Source organism: Limtongia smithiae (genome assembly GCF_038497785.1).
Source record: "Limtongia smithiae strain NRRL Y-17922 unplaced genomic scaffold V1518scaffold_6, whole genome shotgun sequence".
In the NCBI taxonomy this organism is placed as follows: Eukaryota; Fungi; Ascomycota; class Lipomycetes; order Lipomycetales; family Lipomycetaceae; genus Limtongia; species Limtongia smithiae.
In genome coordinates this window covers 524,741-543,486 of record NW_027117627.1, presented here as the reverse complement: position 1 = coordinate 543,486, position 18,746 = coordinate 524,741, and the positions used below count along the sequence as shown (strand labels likewise).

Here is an 18,746-nt window from a genome sequence, read left to right as displayed (position 1 = left end):
GAACTCGCAAACAGCGATCAGCAGCGCACGAAGGACAGCGACATCATCGCGAACCGCGTCGCTGTCACCGCAGTCCGGGCGCGGGGAGCCCTAACCCCATGCCTTCGGTGCCTCGAATTGCCATATCTGGCAACTGGGTGCCTCCGAGGGGTTTGTAGGCCCGGCTAATCGTAAGGACCAGGAATGCCGATATCGTAAGTTAGCTTGCTAACTAGGGCACCACCCGCCAGGGTCTGCGCCACGCGGAGAGCACGCGTGGGGCATGTGGATGGCACGCGCATTATCTCGCGAGGTAGAATAGTGGTGTTCTTGCGGGCCGGTCTGACGGCGGGCGAGGCCACAGCATGCGGCTACGTCTTATAGTAGCGCACGCGAAATACAAGTATCGCAAACACAACAGAGGACCGCGCAGCATATGTTTAGTCAGAAGCAGTCCTCGTTCAAGCTACTCCACACGCGAAACGCTGCGCAAGACGGCGGCGCGTCGACTCGTGAAGATGACGACGCGACTGGAAACACGCCGCACGGTGAGCCCAGCCGCACAGAGTGTGGTTGCCAGCAATGACGTAGCCACCATTCACCCCAGCTCGGATATGCAAGAGCTCACGACTCAGGAGCCCAGTACCAAAAGACGGACGCAGAGGCAAGACACAGCAGCGCAGTTCTTCGGTGCCGGCGACTCAGCACAATCGCACCAAACGGCGGGGTTTAAAGCATATTCGCGCCGCTGCGCCACGGCTTCTGCGCTGCGCCGCACGATCTTGAGACCGTCTCATCGTCAGAGCAAAGACGTGGGCGGGACTGTTATCACGCGGCCGCCTGGATCGCCGCCTCTCCACCAGAGTGCACGATGCACCGCACACACAAATTCGGCGTGATTGTGCACCGCCGTAGTGTTAATGGCGCTTATCGTTCTTTTGCGAAGCACCACGCGACAGTCGTGGCGCCGCCTGACGCGGCGCGCGCTTATCGCGTCTTTTCTCCCAAAACGGTGCACGATGCCCGCGCGCGAACGTTTGCGCTGCACCAGCTTCCCCAGATTCCACGCGCAAGCCATCCGCACTGCCGCCGCATCGGCGGTGGGAGAGGGGTCGAAAATGTAGTCAATTGCGGTTGTCGTATGAAGCGCAGCATGCGGTGCAAGTCTGCAGGGTACACAGGAAGTGCGGATGCGAAATGGACAAGGAGTCCGCGATCATCGTCCGGGGCTTATACTCCGCATCGGTAGAAGTTGTCCCGCCCACGACCTATAAAGCACCACCAACCCCGTCCACGTCTAACCTTCCTACTTTGTTCACCCAGCTCTACACACCACTCTTTCTAGTCCACTGCACCCACCATCGCCACAATGCCTATGCTCTTCAAGAAAGGCGCGTCCTCCGAGAAGCCGCCCCACATCGCCAACGGCAACGCCTTCCTCGGCGACTGCTTCACCTCCGACGCAGACTCCGACCATCAGATCACCTCCGGCTTCTACAGACAGGAGGCGGGCACGCCTCTCGTGTACACCTACGACTACGTACGTCTGTGTCTTCTGTGCTTCCCCTGTTGCGATAAGTGCTGACAATCGCAGGACGAGATGAAGATCATCCTCGAGGGCAATTTCACCATGAAAGATGAGACTGGATACGAGGTCACCGCTGGTCCCGGCGACACCTTCTACTTCAAGAAGGGCTGCACCATCACCTTCACCTCCACCGACTACGGCCTCGCCTTCTTCGTCGGCCGACGCGTCAAGGGCACCGCTTAGATATCTCTATTCCTACCACAGTAATAAAATTAAAATAAACGAGTAACAAGAGACCAAGTCCAATATAATTTTCCTCGATCCAAAGGAAGCTAACAAAAAATGAAAATATCACAAGTCCAGAAATGGACTGCGGTGTAATAGCAAAAAAGTGAAATGCGAACAGTTTGAACGGTAGGAGAATCGAACCCCTGTCATTTGCTTGGAAGGCAAATATGATAACCACTACACTAACCGTCCGTCATCAAGAATTTCCGAAAATTCAGGGCTATTGGACAGCATGTATTTAGTCACGCGACTAGCACATAATCTGACAAGTATGAGTGATGAGGAATCAAGCGACGGATGGCATAAGCACAAGCCAAAGTGATACATGGTACTCGATCAAGTGAGCTTACTGCTTACTGCTGGTAGATGATATGCGAATGTTTGTGCTGCTGTCCTGACTTTCTTGGATGGGATAATGGAACTCGTCTTTGATCGTCGCGTTTGAGCTCTACGGTGTTCACCGGCATCGTGCAGCTTGCACCAGGAGTTTTATGCAACCTCACACCTCGTTGCTTGAGATTCCGAATGCGGCGTGTTGCACCGATGTAGTCAACTAGTCCGTTTACAAATGCCGTTCCCATTCAAGACCATCCTCTACACAATGACAACAACCACACCACCCCCACGCCGCAAACCCTGCCACAGACTTCGTGAGTTACTACTAACCTGTCCCTATCATCATCAACCCACCATCTATCTCTATCTCCTCGTCATCTACGCCTCTATCTGCGTCGGCTGATAAACACGTAGAATATGGATTCCAACTGTTTCCTCCTCCCTCTTCCGCAGACCAACTCATACAGCTTCGTCGCACTCCGCCTTTTATGCATGCCCTTGTTGCCGTTCTATGGTAGCTTGCAGTCGCAGTCTTAGATGATCAGAGATGACCCGGTCATCACCTGAGGCATAATTTTCTTGAGCCCGAACGCGAAGAAGATTCCGTGTAGTCGTTCAGCTGGCCGTTGTCAAACAGCGCGACGATGTAAGTACGCGCGACACGCAATGGCGTCGTGGTACAATGCCCACCTCCCTCCGCCACGTGTTCTCGTATCAATGATGTTGTACAGTACATTTTACATAAAAAACACATGGCAACATATTTCATAACTAGATCGTCATAACAAACAGAAAACAACCTCCCATGTATAACTGAAAACTTGCATAAACACAAAACCACAGTTTTTTGTTCCAAGTCAAATGCCCAAGCAATAACAATGTTTTTGATAATCAAGAACGGACAAAACAAAGCGCGCGCGAGAAAGAGCCAAAAATTTTCTATGAGTGAGAAGTGAGGCGCGGTCATAGTTGCTGCTGTCCGCCCTGCGACGGCGAGGGACTAAACACGGGCGTGTAGGATGAGTACATATAGTTCGGGTACACCCCTCCGCTTCCGCCGTTGGTGGCGGAGAGCTGTTGTAGTATCATTTGCTCGCGGAATTGCTCGGCCTGTGAGTACGGCACGCCATTGGGTGATTGCTGCATCATGTAGGCCGGTGCTTGGTCGTATGTGCTTGGTGGGGAGGAAATCGGAGACATGTAGGGGTAAAATGAGGACTGCTGTGATTGTTGTGGCGGGGCTTGTTGTTGTTGTTGCTGTGGTTGCATGAAAGCGTTGCCCGGGTATAGACTTGCGCCAAGAACCGGAGATGTCGCGTATTGCTGTTCCGCGCTGATGCCCATACCCTCCATCTGTATGGCAAGATACTCCATCGGCACCGGCGAATTCGACGCCCGCGAGTACTCCGACTGCTCGTAGATATTCCCATAATACGGCACGTGCTGTTGCTGCATATGTGGTACCGAGCCTTTATGGTTCTCATGCTGATGCGCGCCGTGATTTCCCCTGTGTCCGCCGTGGCCGTGGTGATAGCCGCTCTTGCCGCCGTGAATACTGCCCGAATTGCCGTTGGTAGACCCGTTAGACGACGCGACATTCGCGCCCCCGAGAGCGCGCGCAGAGAGGCCCACCTCGTCCATAAGCCGCCGGTATCCCTGCGTCTGCTGCACTGTGAGCTGCATCAACACCTTCCGCACAGCCGACACCGCATGCTGCCGCACATCGGGCTCCAGCAATGGCGCGGTCAGGATCTTCAGAATCACTGTCGGACCGTTCGCGTTGTCAGAAAGAATCTCCTGCAATACGGTCTCCTTGCTGACCAGCCCATCAATAATCGCCGCACGCGCACTTGGTTCGGAGCGGTAGTTGACGACCTTGAGCACCGTTAGCGACGCAAGCTTATGCGTGCATAGTTGGACCAGGTGCGGAATCAACCGCGGCGCGAGCACGCGATGCCGGTTCGGCAGCGTGCATGTGTCGAGAAACCATGTGAGCAACAATGCACCGTTCGCGTTCGTCGCTAGTTGCACTGCGTTCAGCGTGATCGCAGCCGCCAACACGCGTTGCTGCTCCTTCGTCGCATAGTGGCTCTCCAGACATGCACGCATCGCGCGCGCGCCAAAACGGCCCTGTGCGACCTGCGAAAACTCGCTCAGCATCGACTTGAAGATGAAATCATTAAACGGTGCGCCAAATCGTAGGCAGCACTGCAGCACGTAGTTTCCAAATTGATCCAGAAACAAGTGTACGGTGTAGGGGTGCAATGCATTCGAGATGATCATCATTTGCTCGTTTGTCCGCGCAACGTCAATCACCTTCTGCGCTGCCCAAGTGCCATTCTTGTGTACGCCGAGCTGCGCGAGGTACGGCGCGAGCTGCTGCAGCATGAGCGTCTTGACGGGCTCTGAACAGCACTCAAACAGCTTCTGCACAACAGTATTGCCAAGGTAGTCACTTGCAAGCTCGGCGATCTCATCGAGCATCTCCAGTGCGATGGCTTCGATCTCGTTGGCTAAGAGATTGCCGTTGTCAATCCGCTTGCGGACTTCGCGGAGTCGTGGCGCGTCGTAAATGCGGTTCGGATTGGGCTCTGGCAGAGGCGGGAGTTCGTCGATGAAGCCGGAGAATGCGAATGCGTCGTGTAGCAGGGTTCGGATCGTCAGCAGCTCGTGTTCGTCGGTCGCGCCGTACTCCTTGACCATCTGGATGACATCCACCTCCATATCTTGCAGCGATGACGGAGTATTCCGACCTGTTTGTGCACTGGGATATGCGTCGTATGCCGAGTTTTCAGACTGATCCTCCGACGTCCCGGCAGGGGCGTGAGTAGGAGGTTCAGCAACGCCCTTCAATTTCGCAAAACCAATCTTGAGACCGCCAGATCCGGGGACAAGCTCGGTGCCGCTGAGCGCGACCTTGGCCTGAATGGAAGAGTCTGTGGTGGTAAAGTTGATAAACCCGCTGGTCTGGCTCGCAAAGAGCTGCGCATATTCGATGGTGCCGTACTTGCTGAACACCTTGGATAGCACGGATGGGGTGATAGACGGAGGCAGGTTGCCGAGCCATAGAGTCCGGGTCGGGCCAATTGACTTGTCGTCCAGCGAGTTCACGAGCATGGATTCGTCGACGTTGACGAAATCCGGAACGGATGACGTGGCGACGTGGGACGCGTCAGCCGTGCTGGTAGAAGTGTACTCCGGTCTGAGATGGGGCTGATATACTTTCACCCTTGACTGAATATCCGGTCCGACTGTGGTGCGGGAGCGCGGTCGCGAGCTGATAGAGACGAGGTGATGGAACTCGTCGAGATCACGGTGCTCGTCGGTCTCCTCGATAAGGCCTTCCAGAGTGGAGCTGGACTGCGAGTCGGGGTCGTAGCGCTCGGTGGCGTTGACGGAGTAGGAACGTAGCCGGGAGATATCAGTGCGCAGGCGCGCGACGTCGGCGAGCAGAGAGGACTGCGTTGATGTTGGTGCGTTAGTCGAGGAGGACGTGGACGCGAGGCCGCTGGGTACCCGCCGCGAAGGCGGCTCGGGAAGGGCATGGATGTCGTGCGAGAGGTTCTGAGCCGAGTCGTCGAGGCCGAGATAGTCGAAGCTGCTGAGCGCGGGCTGCGCGTTGGAGGATGACGCGGCCAGACTGGAGGAGTCGTTGTTCGCTGTCGACCACGACGGCTGAGCGAGAATCGAGGAGCCGAGTGCAGATAGTGAGGGGGGCCGCTGCAGGGGCAGGTTAAGCGAGCCGGATCGGAAACGTGAAGTGCTAGTGATCTCGCCGCGGTGTGCTGTGATGTTTGGCGACGGCGAGAGCCCCCGGAGTGCGCCTGGCGCCTGGAGGGAGAGCGGCATCTCGCTACGCTCGTCTGTGCGGGAATTAGAGGAGGTGGAGTACTGGAGCGGCACACTACCCGGGAGCTGCTGGATCTGTGGTGGTAGAAGGGAAGAGGAGAGGCGGGAGGGCATCGTGCCCGCGCGCGCGCGCTGCTGGCGAAAGCCGGCGCCCAACGCGGAGCCGCCCTGGACGACTTGGAGTTCGGGTGACGAGGAGAACTGCTGCTGGGACGCCACAGTGACGGGATCGAAGAGAAGGTCGCGCTCGCGCTTGGGCGAAGCCAAAGGGGAAGTACTGATACCAAGCTGTGGCCAGGAGGAGATGTCCTGGGCCTGTATTTCGCGAGCGCTGCGGGGGTTAGATGAGGGGCGGGAAAGACATACGGGAGAGCAAGACTAACCGTTTGGAGAGATAGCGAGTGTCAAAGGGCAGGGGCGATGCAGAGCTCATTCGCGAAAGCGACTGGCGATGCGCGGAGGAAGACGAGGAGGAGGTCGACTCCGCGAGGGGCTGCGACTGGGCGAGGAAAGTGGTCTGCTGCTGCTGGAGCACGACGTCCGGCTGGAGCTCCTGAACGAGGTGCTCGCGCTCGCGCATGAGGAGGAGCTGCTGCTGCTGTTGAGGATCGAGGAGGGAAGGTGATCTGGAGTGGCGGGACATTGTCGAGAGAAGGGGATGATGATGGCGACGGTGGTGGCTAACAATAGAACAGCCGGGGAAGGGAACAGCGGCGGCTTACGCGGCGGAACGCGCGGGCGCGGCGAACGCGGGAGGAGCGCAGGAACGGTGCTGTTGTTGGTGGTGTAAAGGAAGGCGGCGCGGAAAGGAGCGTCTGGATATGGGAATGGCAACGGTAGTTGTGATAATGGTGGTGGTCGTGAAGGGTTGAATGGTGATAGTGAAGGTGTTGGGTAAACGCCACGAAAGCAGCGGGCGATGACGAAGTTCGCACGAGCATTTGCCAAATATACGCGGCGTATTCTACACTGAAAATGGCATCATAATGACACGCAAAAATCGGTCTCTTCTGTTGGGGAATAAGTCTTCAGCACACACAGAGCATGTATTCACAACCTTCCCCAAAGATCACACTTAAGGAGCAGCACAACTTCATTCTATTCAGTCCCCAAACAGGACCAGTCCTCAAAGAGGACGAAAGCAAAAATTACAAAGCCCAGACTACCCGAAGATAGTTGGCAGCCGCAGATAGTCCGCGCTGTGCAATGCAGACTCCGCAGCCAGTCGTCGAGACTTTTTGAGCTCTGACAACGCTTTCAGGTAAGTATGAAGAAAAAAAAGAAACCGGCAAAGGTGCGAGGGACCGGCACATTATATACTCCCAGCTACGAATAACCCTAAACGCCACGTTAGGGCTAACCCTAGCCTCGCCACACCAGCCACACCGCCACACTGTCGTCATATCGATAACCTTCAAGAGCCAGTCCTCTTCCACCGTAGTATCGACCTCCACCCAGGTGTCATGTCGCTCCTCGCAGACAGAGATTTTTCGCTCTACTATATCCGTCACGCGTATCTGGATCGCGTGCAGGAAGCTCTTGTCGAGCGTGTCATCCACATTTCACACGACCTGCACACCCTCGCCTGGGCCCTCTCCGACGACCCTCACCTCGCCCCGCTCGAGGCCGTGCCCGCCTTCAATCCCGTCCACCAATCCTCACCGCCTATCCCCAAGTTCATCACCTCGCACAGAATTCACCGCGGCAGATCCAGTGCCAGGAGCCAGTCCACGCCGCCGTCTGAACTTGACAGCGCGAATCAGGATGAGCTGTCCCGACAAAAGCGCCGACCAAAACCAGCACGTCGCAATGCACGCCTAGATGCGACGATCTCCTCTGATTCGGATTTTGGCAGTGACGGTAGCTCCTATGATGACGATGACTACGACGACGAGGACGACGAAGAAGATGAAGGCGACACCACTACTACAACAACCGGCAAAGACGCAAGCCATCCCGTCGCGACCCCACAAGCATCCCAAGCCTCAATCGACGCTGACGAACTCGGCATCGAGGAATTCCAACGTGCCGCGCGTCAGATTAAGTTCTCTAAAATGCCCGCGCGGGCCAAAGACGCAATCGTCCCCGATGCGGATCAGATGCTTTCGACATTTATCCAGACAAAGCACCGTTCGCGCCAATCCACCGGCAACGTCGCGGCCCTCGTCGGCGCTGCAGGCTATCGATCTACCGCGAACGACACCAACCTCGCTGCTACACGACGCAACGCGTCCGAGTCCGCCGGATGGCAGACCGCGCCAACCGAAGACGAGGTCGCAGAGATCGGTCTCGCTGGCAATACCGAGAGCAAGAAGGGCATCTCATTCCTTCAAGCGTCCTCTCTCCGTCGTGACGCACTTCTCAGCGAAATCTCCATGGACGACGCGATCATGGAAGAGCCACCTTTTGATGAGCAAGACAACGCCCCCGACGACGCCGTCAACGACTCCGCCGCCAAATCCGCACCCAATGAACACCACCTCACCCCAATCTCCGCCATGATGCCGCCCGTGCTTCTTGCCGAAACATCAACACCATCGCGCGACCTCTCCCGATTCCCCAAACCATACACTCACGTCTCCAAGCTCACCGAGCTCATTAAGCTCTCCCACGCCGCCGAAAAGAATCCCTTTGAGAAATTCGCATCCATCTCCGGTATCGGCGAACTCAAGCACTTGGAACTCAAAATATATCGACCAAAGAGCTCTAAGCCCACGGTACCATTTTCCGTCATCGTGAAACCTGAAGCTTCGGTTGCTGATACCATCGGGTATTCACTCTACCGCTACTGGGAAGAACGTCGCGAGCCACGATTGACCGATACGGAGCTAGACGTGAATAAGTGGACACTACGCATTGTCGAAGATGACGGCGAGCCGGATGTGGACTTTCCAGCGCTGGATCGGAGGCGTATTATATCAGCGTTCAGCTTTGATGAGTTTGCGTTAGTCGAGGCAACGCCTCAGCAGGCGCGCGAGAACGCGAGGACGACGTAAGTATAGACTAGATGTGTAGATATTGCATAAGCAGTGGAATGTTAGTGTCTACAAGCAAACCGGGTGATTGAGTTACGAGGCACGCGAAGAAATACGCGTTCGCGCCGCCAACTTCACAACGTGGTGTGGGAAGTAGGATATCTACGAATAACTACGATAAATGGCTTCTGTATCAGCGTGCCTAGGCGTAGACTTTAACTACAGAGATGCATCTGTCTTATTTTGTTGTGTGAGAGCGTCATGTATGTAGATAAAGGTCAGAGGACGACGCGATGACGATGACAGTGACAGTGACACAGAGCAAGGATTGGAAACAGGCTGTGCAAGTAGTATAGGAGAGTCACTGAGACAGGGCCTAAACGATGTGTACGACGGATCAATGTAGAATACTTACCTTTGGTGCCGTATCGATCAACCGTAGCTTACTCAGGCGCATTGCGATGTTCGACGCGAGCTTTGCTTGCACTCATGCTCGCTTCATTTGCACGACACCACCGCACGCGTGTTTAACAAATCCAGGAAACATAAGAAGTCACTGCTGCTCCGTCGTCGTCGTTGTCGATGCTGATATCGCCATCAATTGGAGTTCCCAACCCAACACTTCCACCCTCCGTAGCTCACCATGGACATCCCCGAACCAGACATCTCCCTCCTCTACAAGAGCTTTGTCGAGAACCTTCCTCGCTTCGATTACCGCCCGGCTGTCGCGCCGGCATTCAGCACCAATTTCCTTAGCCTACTCTCGCCGCTCCTACGCGCGCGGTTGGCATATAATTTACCGACCTACCAACCGACCACGATAAATCCCGACGCCAACGTCGAGAATGACGAGAGCGAGCTCTGCAAGTGGGCTGAGCTGCTCACATTCAAGCGACCGTACAGCACGTCACCCGACGTAATCGAGGAATATGGCCCAGCCGAGCTTCTGCGGAAGTTATACACTGATGCAGCCGACGAGCGCACGAATCAAGTGATCAAAATCTTCTACGCGCGTCTCGACGAGGAAACTTTCCACGTCACGGCGGCGCTCATACCGCGCCATATCGAAATGACATGGGAATGGGTGCCTGTTGAGAAGGCGTGGCTTGTTCGCGACGTGTTCTCGGTTACGGAGGAGGATTGTCTGGATAAGCAGTTTTTGGAGCCATCCACCGCGCACTTTGAAAAGGCGCTAACGCAGGCTATTGCGACGCTGGCAGATGATAAGGATGATGAAGATGACGAGGCGTATTTCGAAGCGTACGACAGGCACATCGACGGCGAAATTGGCGCCGCTTTGGAGTCTAACACGCCACATGACTTTTCCGACGATGACGATGAGGCGTACTATAGCCGCTACGACAACGTCGGCACCGTCATCGTTCCAGAAGACGATACAAACACGACTACAACAGAATGCGCTGTACCGCAGGCGGTGCGTGCGCACATCCAGACTACTGTCCGCAGCCTGATAGAGCTATCCTCGAGTTGCAACATGCCGAAGCTCGAGCTTGCTAAGATATTCCGCCAGGAACTGCAACGAGCGAAGTAAATTCTTGTTATACAAGGCTGACTGGATATATTTAAAGTGATGACGCTGGCATCTTCCTGATGTGCTGCATTTCTGTTTGGTTTAGCTCTCAAATCGCATCATTTATCGGAATCAACCACGAGACCTGCGGCATGGTCGTTGCATACGCTTCTTCTGGGTAATTCAGATTTTTTTTACACAAAGATGCACGTTGTTGCTGTTACACCTATGTTCATATTGCATTTGTGCTGGTCAGTATCGCAATGCAACATGGGAGACCAGTCCAAAGTCTGCTTTGTTCTTCATTCTTTCCCACATTCACCACATTTTTACTTCACGGTCCGACATGATACAAATAGAAGCACACCAATAACAGTGTGCTCAGGCGCAATCGCGCATGACGATCCCCAAACCAAGTATTAACGAGCTCTTCAAGTCGTTTCTTAAGTACCTGCCTTACGACAATCATCGTGCCTGTGTTTCTACATTCAGACCAGAGTTTCTGCGCCTTTCTTACCCCGGAACTGCGCGCACAATGTCCAGACGCCATAAGCACTTACGAGTTCCCACCCGCCAGCTCTGAAGTCCCGGAAGAAGTTCGCTATGAATGGGAGAACTGCTTATGAAGTCAGAGCCTATTGACGACGACCCCAAGGCTGCACATGAACATACCCTGACAATGCTGATGCGCAAGCTCTATGCCGCTGCCGCCGCCACGGCTTACCCAGACACCGTTTACGGCTTCGACGTCCACTATGCACGGTGCGATAGAGAGGCCCTTAAGACGCCCTTAAGACGTTTGCGATGTTGCCGATGCCCGGGCTCTAGATAAGATGTTATTGATTCCCGGAGAACAACGTGTGGCGCTTGTCCAGTATCATGTCCGCGACGGAATGGGAATGCTCCTCCGCAGACTTCAACTCACCGTATATCGACACTCTTGAGCGAGCATTGTGACCCATGTGACTATGGAAGGCTACAAGCAGGATATGGACGATAAAGATATATACGTTGACGAGTATCGGTGCCAAATCAACGGTCTGCATGGCACCGTACCCGGCGACCTGCCTGTACTCGAGGTCCCAGCCCACATCGATGACGGAGACGACGCCTACTACCACCGCACCAGCTCCTGCGGACCCTTCTCTGTCGTCCCCACGGAAGCTGACGATGACGACGACGACGACGACGCGCCGCCTAGTAGACAGTGCTGTCAAAGGTGCGCGAAAATGACGTGGCCTCCATCCGCCTATTGATCCAGCTCTCCAGGAGGTTGTAAATGATCAGAGCCCAGATTGCAGACAAGTTCTACATGAAGCTCCGGCGCGAGAGAGTTTATTCATAGTTCCGGCAACTGCTTTATTATTAGCTGTAACTATATTGGTGTAGCCAGTCTTTTGTAACCAAAAAAGCAAAAGTACAGTGAAAGCATGATTTTCCATGAAAGTCCAAATCGCCGAAAATATTCAAAAAAATCGTACAAGCAAAAAACCCACAGCGTACGACCCATATCCAGAAAACAGCGTAAGAGAGAAATTAGTGTATATCGTTTGTTGAGAGAGCAAGGCGAAGGAAGAAATATTTACAAACGGAACGTGTTGAGGGACGCCGACTCCATAAGTCCGTACCACAGTACCTCAACAACACGTTCCGGCAGCTCCAGCAGCGCACCGGTGTCTTCGACCGGCATCCACGAGTGTAACTTGTAGCAGCTGACGACACGCTCCGCAAAGTGCGCGTAGCCCGACACGCTCATCCACCACTCGCGGCGCCCGCGCAGGCCCCAGAGTATTGACTCTAGCGGACCGAGCCGCACGACCACTGACGAACTTCGTCGCGATGGCGGCCACAGCCCGTCGATGAGAAGACCAGTCGCGTAGAAATAAGCAAACACGAGTCGCGTTACCGGATCAGCCGCATACGCTTGCAGGACAAAGTCCGAAATAGGCGTGGACTCGTCAGAGTGGAACCCGAAGAGCGTCGAGGCGCTATGCACCTCGGACGGCACAAAGCACTTTTGCCAGCGTGAGAACGGTTCAGTCCGAGTAATAAGCTCCTCGAGTGAGAGTGTGTTGATGAGTCCACCGTTGACGATTGGCAAAAACGCATCAAGTTGCCGCAGCAGCGCTGACAAGCAGAACCGCCGTGCCGGCGTCACGGAGTCAAGACACAGCGGCTGTAACCGTGCAATGTTCTGCCGCAAGTTGAACAAGACCGCGTACGGTGTCGCGATATCAGACACAGGTAGCGGTGGCGGCCAGTTGTCCATGTTCAATGTGCGGTAGTACAGCGTCGCCAGCGGGGACTCGTCGCGCCATGCGCCCATCGCAGTCAACACCGTGCTGATGCCCTGCGCGAGACTCGCAAATTGCGATCCACCTGACGGGTCTCGGTCCTCGGTGTAGAGCGACTGCCAGGACAGTAGTATCGATGCAGCAAGCACTGTTTCCGAGCTCTCCGGTGTGAACACGGCAAGAGCCTGCTGCGCCCCGCGCAGCGCATGCATCTTGTGCTCCAGCGCAACGCGGAACAAATCCGGCGACCGCGCCAAATATCCCGCGTGGGCAGACGCAAGCGCAAGAAACGCGTGCAACAGGAATGGTTCGCGCTGTGCGCTCTGTACACCGACCTCCTTCCAGATCAGCTGGTGCTCAGGCCGCACCGCGACAAAACGCGTCGCGAGCTGTGACACGTGCTGCAAAAGACGCACGTCGGTGTTGGAGAGGTTCTGCAGGGTCCGCAGTACGGCAAATGGCCGCGTGCGACCAACGGTCTGCCGCAGGATGTTGGTCATCACACGGTCGACAAGCTGTGCGAGGTAGCGATCTCGAAGTGATTCTGAACTTAGATTTTCATAGTCACAGGACACTAAAATCGTCAGTAGGAAGCAACACCGTGAAAAAGTAGTAAATACCTCTATGTTTGACGCAATTGGCGCAGATCGGTAGCTGTTCATCGCACTTGACTCGGCGTTGACGACAGGTAATGCACCCGGTTTTCGATTTTCGATGACTTTTTCGTTTGACCACGAGTTTGTGGCTATTATCTGCACTCTGTTGTTGGTTTTTTGCATCGCCAAGTCCAGGCATGTCGTCATCGGCGGTTTTCTTTTCAGATGCTGACGTCGCGTCGCTGCGTACGGATGACACGCTACTGCTTCCAGCCCGCACAAGCTGTGTCTCGCGGAAACTATCGTTGCCGCTCGACGATGAGCTGGAGCCGGAGCCATTGGCATCGGACGAACCGTCGCCGTCGTAGTCATTCATTGGCGGTTTCGGCTGCGATATTCGCTGTATAACCACGGCAGATGGTGGTGGTGGTGGGGGCTGTGAGGGAAAATGGGACAGAGAGGCGATGTTCGCGGCTGTGATGCGGCCTACTGTGTGCTTGTCCGATGCAACGATCCGGGGCATGTCGGAGGCGTCGGTTATTGCGGTGGTGTTGCTGGTGCCCGCGAGCAGCAGCTGATCGGGAAGTGGCTCGCCTACGGGGAACCAGACACTTTCGCTACTGGCGTCGTCATCGCTGTCGTCATTATGCTTGAATGCAGCGGCTGCAATTTCAGTAGCAGTCGAGAGATCCATTGTTATAGCCCGCGCGTAGTTCGTGAACAGGGGAGGAGCTCAGAGAGCAGCGGCGACGACGACGGTGGAGGTCGGCGTGAGACGATGCGGAGGAGTGGCCCGACCGAGGCAAGGAAGACATCGACTGGGGGCGGTGGCGGCGGCGTCGGCGGCTACGGAGGACTCTCGGTGGACTGGAGGCGCGCAATACGAGCAACGATCGCGGACAGGCGGTGATGGAGAGCGAGGAAGCGAAGGGGTCGTGAAGGAGCTGGCAGAGTGCAAAATGGTGTTGGGAGCCGAATGTGGGCAGTGTCAAGCGCCGCACGCATGCGTTCGCGACTTGAGTATACTTCCGAGATCGTGATTATCTTCTACACTTCCTGAGGTCCAGAAAATTCTTCCGGTCCTGCTGCTGGTGCTGGCTGTTCCTGCTCTAGAGCCTGTGGCTGTATGTGGGCTTCTGCTTGTGCCTGCGCCTGCGCCAGTACTTCCGCAAACTCCCCACCCATATAGAAATACCCGGTCTCGCCAACTCGGCTCCACCGCACCGCGACGGCTGCTTCCACCTCGCGAATGATCCGAAGACATTCCTGATTGTAATACTCAATCCCCAGGTCGGGCTCCACAAATTGTGCGGTCTTCCCGCTCACCGGACAGATCTGTCGCGGTGCTGCCGCAGCAACGCGAGAAGATGCTGCCTGCGCGCCGAAGAGCAGTGTGCGGATGAGCGACGCGTCAAGATGGTATTGTGTGTCTTCTAGGTCTTCAAAGGAAAGTGTCTCAAGTGAGCAGCGGATCACCCGTTCCCTTGGTGTTTGGGGGAGTGTAGACGTGGATGCTGTTGGTCCGGTAACGGTACTCGGTTCGGGGGTAGCACTTACAGCGGGGTCGTCACTAACTGCAACTGCTGGCCCCATTTCTCGTTCCACGGGAGGCTGTTGCGTTGACGGCGCAGTAGATGGCTCTCTGGATATCTCTGGCGGTGGCAGCGCTGATGTCGTATCTGCGGTGGGCTCTGCTGCCTCAGACTTGAGCTCGGTATCTGGCACGAGCTTAGACTCGGGGACGTCGACGTCCATGGCGTCCGCGTCCACGACACGTTCAGCGTTCTCCGCAGACGGCGTCGACGTTGGCGTTAGCGCAGTAATGCTTTCCGGCTTAACTTGCACATCGCCTGTGGCCGGCACTGTGACCACCATGTTCTGATCTTGTGTCGCACTCTTCCCGTCATCCTTCTTCTCCCCCTTGTCGGCGTTCGCCACACCTTCGACAACCTTCGCATCCTCAGGCTTCACCTCCTTCACGCGTCGCTTATACTTTCGCTTAGGCCTATCCGCTGTACCCTCATCACCAGGCTCCTTGAACGGTCTCCGGACCGCATTTGGTGGTAACTCCTCAACGATCCTGCCCCTTGCAACTGCGCTCGCCGGCATTTCTCGTGAAGCGGAGACCCAGCGCACGAATGGTCCAAATACAATTTCCTTGGCGAGCATCGCGGCGCGCTGCGTGCGCTTTCGTTCAACTTCTTGTTCGAAAAACTTGTTGAGCGAGGCGATGTTGCGTTGTTCGATTAATTTCGCGCGCTCGATGCGCTCTGCTTGCGTGATGGTGACTTTGGACTTGACCTTCGGGGTCGGCATGCTAGCCTAGTAGCAGGATCTTGTTAGCTTCATATCGTACAATCAGCAAGCTTGTAGACCACCGTACCCGTCGTTGGCGCTCCTGCTCAAGACGATCCAAAATCTCAGCCTTATTCCGCATCGTATGTGCACGCGAACTAGCTCTAGTAACCTCTCCGACCGCTACCCTCGTCGTCGTGGCTGCGACCTTTTGACGCTTTCTCCGCCCTTCACTTTCACCATCCTCATTCACAGTAGTAACTAGCATACTCTTGCGCTCTTTCGTCCGGCGTGCACGCGCTCGTTCGGCCTGTTCCTGACGACGAAACTCTCTCTCGCCGCCGTCGCTGTCGTCGGCGTGTCCTTCGGATTCAGAGTCGTCGGAGCTGCTGAGAACATCGTCTTGAGAGACTCTAAGGCCGTTCTTCTTGATAGTACGCGTGTCATAATCACTGGAGGCGGCATTATATGCCTGACCGCTGGCGTTGTCGTCTTGCTCTTGCCCTTCTCGATCCTCCACATCACCGTCTTCGTCCTCTTCTTCGCCCTCCTCATCCTCGTCTTCGCTGCTTCTGAACTCCTCATCTTCATCAGTCTCAGCAAAAATCCCATCAACCTCGACCTCTTCCACTAGCGCTTCCTCGACGTCTAGCAGGTGGCGTAGTCGGTTGCCTGCCGTCGATCTCTTCTCGCGACCTAGCACAAGCAACTCAACACCCGGCGACGATGTCGCCGAATCTCCGCCATTAGAGACATCGACGTCTGATGTCCGCTCTTCGTCACTGTGGTTCATTGTCGTGTAAGGTGGTTCAGGGCGCCGATATCGGCGACGCGTGAAGTTTGTGATGCCAACGTGATTTCACAACGTCGGTTTTGAGACAACTTTCCCAAAACCTCTAATTTCGCCAGCAAATTCTGTCCCAGCGCTCTCTCGCACCTGCCTTAAAATACCCATCGACAATAAGTGTATATTTAAAGGTGGCATGGGTGATACCTGACTGCTACTAAAACTTGTCGCTGTAATAGCAGCAAGTCGATCGTGACGCGACACAGATCCCGACGGCCGATGACGCTACAAAATTGATTGAAAATACCTACTTGTGAAGGGCCACACCTTGGCTGTACTGCACATCAACACTCACAGTGTAAATATGTAATTGCCAAAGACAAGTATATATACTTTAACCGAATCCGCTCGCAAAAGATCACGTCGAACTCGAGCTCAGATATATTGACGCTCAGAAATAGTGCTATGAAGCTGCGGAAATCTTTTTGAATGTGCGCGCTTGGCAACCGCTCAAAGTGCCTTGTTGGATTTCTTTACCTGTGTATTTTTCTGTGAAAATTGCGGGCTTGTGTTGATGCTGTTGTGGCCACAGTGGCCGTCGCCGCCACCGCCGCCTTCTTCGCCTATGACGTCTTCCTTTATTGCTTCTTATCATCTGTTGTCTTTGAATACCACAGGAATCGTCGCGATACTATTTTTGCCGCAGTCGGCGCCGTCGTCACCTTTCGCATCTTCCCGTATGCCTTCTTATCTTCTGTTGTCGGTATCTCTGTCTTCATGCGCAGCTTCTCTACTTCTGCTTTTCAACTGCAATATACGGATCGAGCAAATCTGAAAGCAAGAACTATGTACTCGGCGCCATATTATTCCGTACACATGTCCCGCGTCCTCGCATTAAACCCACTCCCACTCGATCTGGAACCCTGGCTTCGGCAATCGCGACGTACATTAAATGTCTTCGTGTCGTACCGCGAATGGGCTACTTGAATTCATATATAGCTCCGGCATACATCATCATTGCGGTCTGGTACAACTTGCACATGATCATCGTCGTGGTGCAGTCGTGCACCATTGCGGAGCCAGGCCAGCGCGCATTCGGAAGGTCATTACGTCGGCCCATCTGTAGTGTGCTTCATAGGCAACAGAGGAGATACATTCTTCGCTAGTGGGCAGGCTCTGGTATCTCGGCACGCGCCTGTATCTTGGCACATTTTCTGCCAAGTTGGTACGTAGCAGTGGAGAGGAGGAGGCTTCAGAACTGCGGACTTAGATGCGGCAAGATCACCGCAGGCTCATAGAAGCACGCGCTTAAGCAACTCCTTGAAGGGCTCGTTGATGTCTGGTTTGGGTATATGCATAGCGTGTCGATTATCTACGCGTAGCGGGCGCGGAGTGCGCAAATCAGTGAAATGAGAGTTACAGTGTGCACTGTATTATTGATTGCGGAATTGCCCGTGCCTGTTCCCACATTACTCTATCAGGTAAAGCGGCACTGTAGAGTCATCAGAAACGCATCATAATACAACACATCAAATTACGTGCCCCGTCGATCAGTTCGAGCGCTCGAGCTCTTCGCGAAAGATGTCCGCTAACTCGAGCTTTGACATTCCAAATTCCTCAGCGTGCCAGATCAGGTCGAGAATGGTAACCGCCATGTGCTCACGCAGCGCTGCCGGTAATGCGCTGGCCGCATCCTCCTCCTTCACAACGTGAACGCTGCTGCTAGAATCTTTTGCGTCGCTCTCTTCCACATCTAGCTCTTCTACTTGTGGCAAGCGTCTCGCCGTGGTACCTAGCAGACCGTCAATGATCTGTCTCAGCCGTTTGAGAAACTCATCCTGTTCCTCTGCTGTCAGATTCACCTGCATCACATAATTTGTCTCTGCAGCAGATTTCTCAAGGTCTACCTTGCACGGATGACGAAGCACGTAATCCAAGCACTTAGACCTCGTGGAGGCCTGAACGCTGAACACGAGTCAGGCGTTCTCCTCGGGACCCACATCCAAAGTATGTTAAGGGCTGGACATGGTATCATAGTTCAAGCTAAGAGCATCTGCACATTTATACGTCCATAGCGAGTATTCGAGCCATACACGGCGTCAGGATATGCCGTAGCTACGGCAGCCCACAGCTTGCACATCAGCTTGGTCGTTGTGCACTCTAGATTCTTGGGAAAATCGTGTTATGTCAGCAACTGCAAAGCACATGTGCCCATCTGTAGCGCAATACCTCAGGCAGCACGTAAGAATTGGCTGTGTTGCTAGCAGCAACCAAGTAGCACCGCCGGG

General features: G+C 54.8%; 7 protein-coding genes and 1 non-coding gene across 8 annotated transcripts; 3 read left to right on the top strand and 5 right to left on the bottom strand.

Moving 5' to 3' along the window:
• The first annotated feature begins 963 nt into the window (after positions 1-963).
• On the top strand, positions 964-1,840 carry V1518DRAFT_417156 (RmlC-like cupin domain-containing protein). Its single transcript, XM_066904208.1, has 3 exons — positions 964-1,230; positions 1,303-1,519; positions 1,574-1,840. The coding sequence occupies exons 2-3, from the start codon at positions 1,349-1,351 to the stop codon at positions 1,748-1,750; spliced, it is 348 nt and encodes a 115-aa protein (XP_066759491.1). The 5' UTR covers positions 964-1,230; positions 1,303-1,348; the 3' UTR covers positions 1,751-1,840.
• Positions 1,841-1,915: 75 nt separating this feature from the next.
• Positions 1,916-1,987, bottom strand: V1518DRAFT_t34. Its single transcript has one exon. It is a non-coding gene; the product is annotated as a tRNA-Gly (tRNA).
• A 1,107-nt stretch (positions 1,988-3,094) lies between these two features.
• V1518DRAFT_427537 (uncharacterized protein) lies at positions 3,095-6,623 on the bottom strand (the record flags this gene model as incomplete). Its single annotated transcript, XM_066906045.1, has 2 exons — positions 3,095-6,311; positions 6,364-6,623. 2 exons carry the CDS (start codon positions 6,621-6,623, stop codon positions 3,095-3,097), a joined length of 3,477 nt encoding a protein of 1,158 aa, XP_066759490.1.
• Positions 6,624-7,424: 801 nt separating this feature from the next.
• V1518DRAFT_417152 (stress-activated map kinase interacting protein 1-domain-containing protein) lies at positions 7,425-9,362 on the top strand. Its single transcript, XM_066904207.1, has one exon. It carries the CDS (start codon positions 7,444-7,446, stop codon positions 8,974-8,976), a length of 1,533 nt encoding a protein of 510 aa, XP_066759489.1. The 5' UTR covers positions 7,425-7,443; the 3' UTR covers positions 8,977-9,362.
• Positions 9,363-9,598: 236 nt separating this feature from the next.
• On the top strand, positions 9,599-10,507 carry V1518DRAFT_427535 (uncharacterized protein; the record flags this gene model as incomplete). The annotated part of the gene is made up of 1 exon (XM_066906044.1): positions 9,599-10,507. The coding sequence occupies one exon, from the start codon at positions 9,599-9,601 to the stop codon at positions 10,505-10,507; it is 909 nt and encodes a 302-aa protein (XP_066759488.1).
• A 1,398-nt stretch (positions 10,508-11,905) lies between these two features.
• On the bottom strand, positions 11,906-14,246 carry V1518DRAFT_281649 (uncharacterized protein). Its single transcript, XM_066901060.1, has 2 exons — positions 13,401-14,246; positions 11,906-13,354 (listed from the first exon to the last, which is right to left on the bottom strand). The coding sequence occupies exons 1-2, from the start codon at positions 14,068-14,070 to the stop codon at positions 12,069-12,071; spliced, it is 1,956 nt and encodes a 651-aa protein (XP_066759487.1). The 5' UTR covers positions 14,071-14,246; the 3' UTR covers positions 11,906-12,068.
• V1518DRAFT_281930 (YL1 nuclear protein-domain-containing protein) lies at positions 14,086-16,748 on the bottom strand. The gene is made up of 2 exons (XM_066901061.1): positions 15,760-16,748; positions 14,086-15,698 (listed from the first exon to the last, which is right to left on the bottom strand). The coding sequence occupies exons 1-2, from the start codon at positions 16,462-16,464 to the stop codon at positions 14,424-14,426; spliced, it is 1,980 nt and encodes a 659-aa protein (XP_066759486.1). The 5' UTR covers positions 16,465-16,748; the 3' UTR covers positions 14,086-14,423.
• A 1,260-nt stretch (positions 16,749-18,008) lies between these two features.
• On the bottom strand, positions 18,009-18,326 carry V1518DRAFT_405677 (uncharacterized protein; the record flags this gene model as incomplete). Its single annotated transcript, XM_066901930.1, has 1 exon — positions 18,009-18,326. One exon carries the CDS (start codon positions 18,324-18,326, stop codon positions 18,009-18,011), a length of 318 nt encoding a protein of 105 aa, XP_066759485.1.
• Positions 18,327-18,746: the final 420 nt, after the last annotated feature.

Excerpts from the sequence above, each read along its gene's own strand:
- V1518DRAFT_281930 (XM_066901061.1), bottom strand. The coding sequence starts at position 16,464 with ATGAACCACAGTGACGAAGAGCGGACATCAGACGTCGATGTCTCTAAT. Across the intron at positions 15,699-15,759 it reads AGCAGGAGCGCCAACGACGG|GCTAGCATGCCGACCCCGAA; the intron begins GTACGGTGGTCT and ends TCCTGCTACTAG.
- V1518DRAFT_281649 (XM_066901060.1), bottom strand. The coding sequence starts at position 14,070 with ATGGATCTCTCGACTGCTACTGAAATTGCAGCCGCTGCATTCAAGCAT. Across the intron at positions 13,355-13,400 it reads CAATTGCGTCAAACATAGAG|TGTCCTGTGACTATGAAAAT; the intron begins GTATTTACTACT and ends TGACGATTTTAG.
- V1518DRAFT_417152 (XM_066904207.1), top strand. The coding sequence starts at position 7,444 with ATGTCGCTCCTCGCAGACAGAGATTTTTCGCTCTACTATATCCGTCAC.
- V1518DRAFT_417156 (XM_066904208.1), top strand. The coding sequence starts at position 1,349 with ATGCCTATGCTCTTCAAGAAAGGCGCGTCCTCCGAGAAGCCGCCCCAC. Across the intron at positions 1,520-1,573 it reads TCGTGTACACCTACGACTAC|GACGAGATGAAGATCATCCT; the intron begins GTACGTCTGTGT and ends TGACAATCGCAG.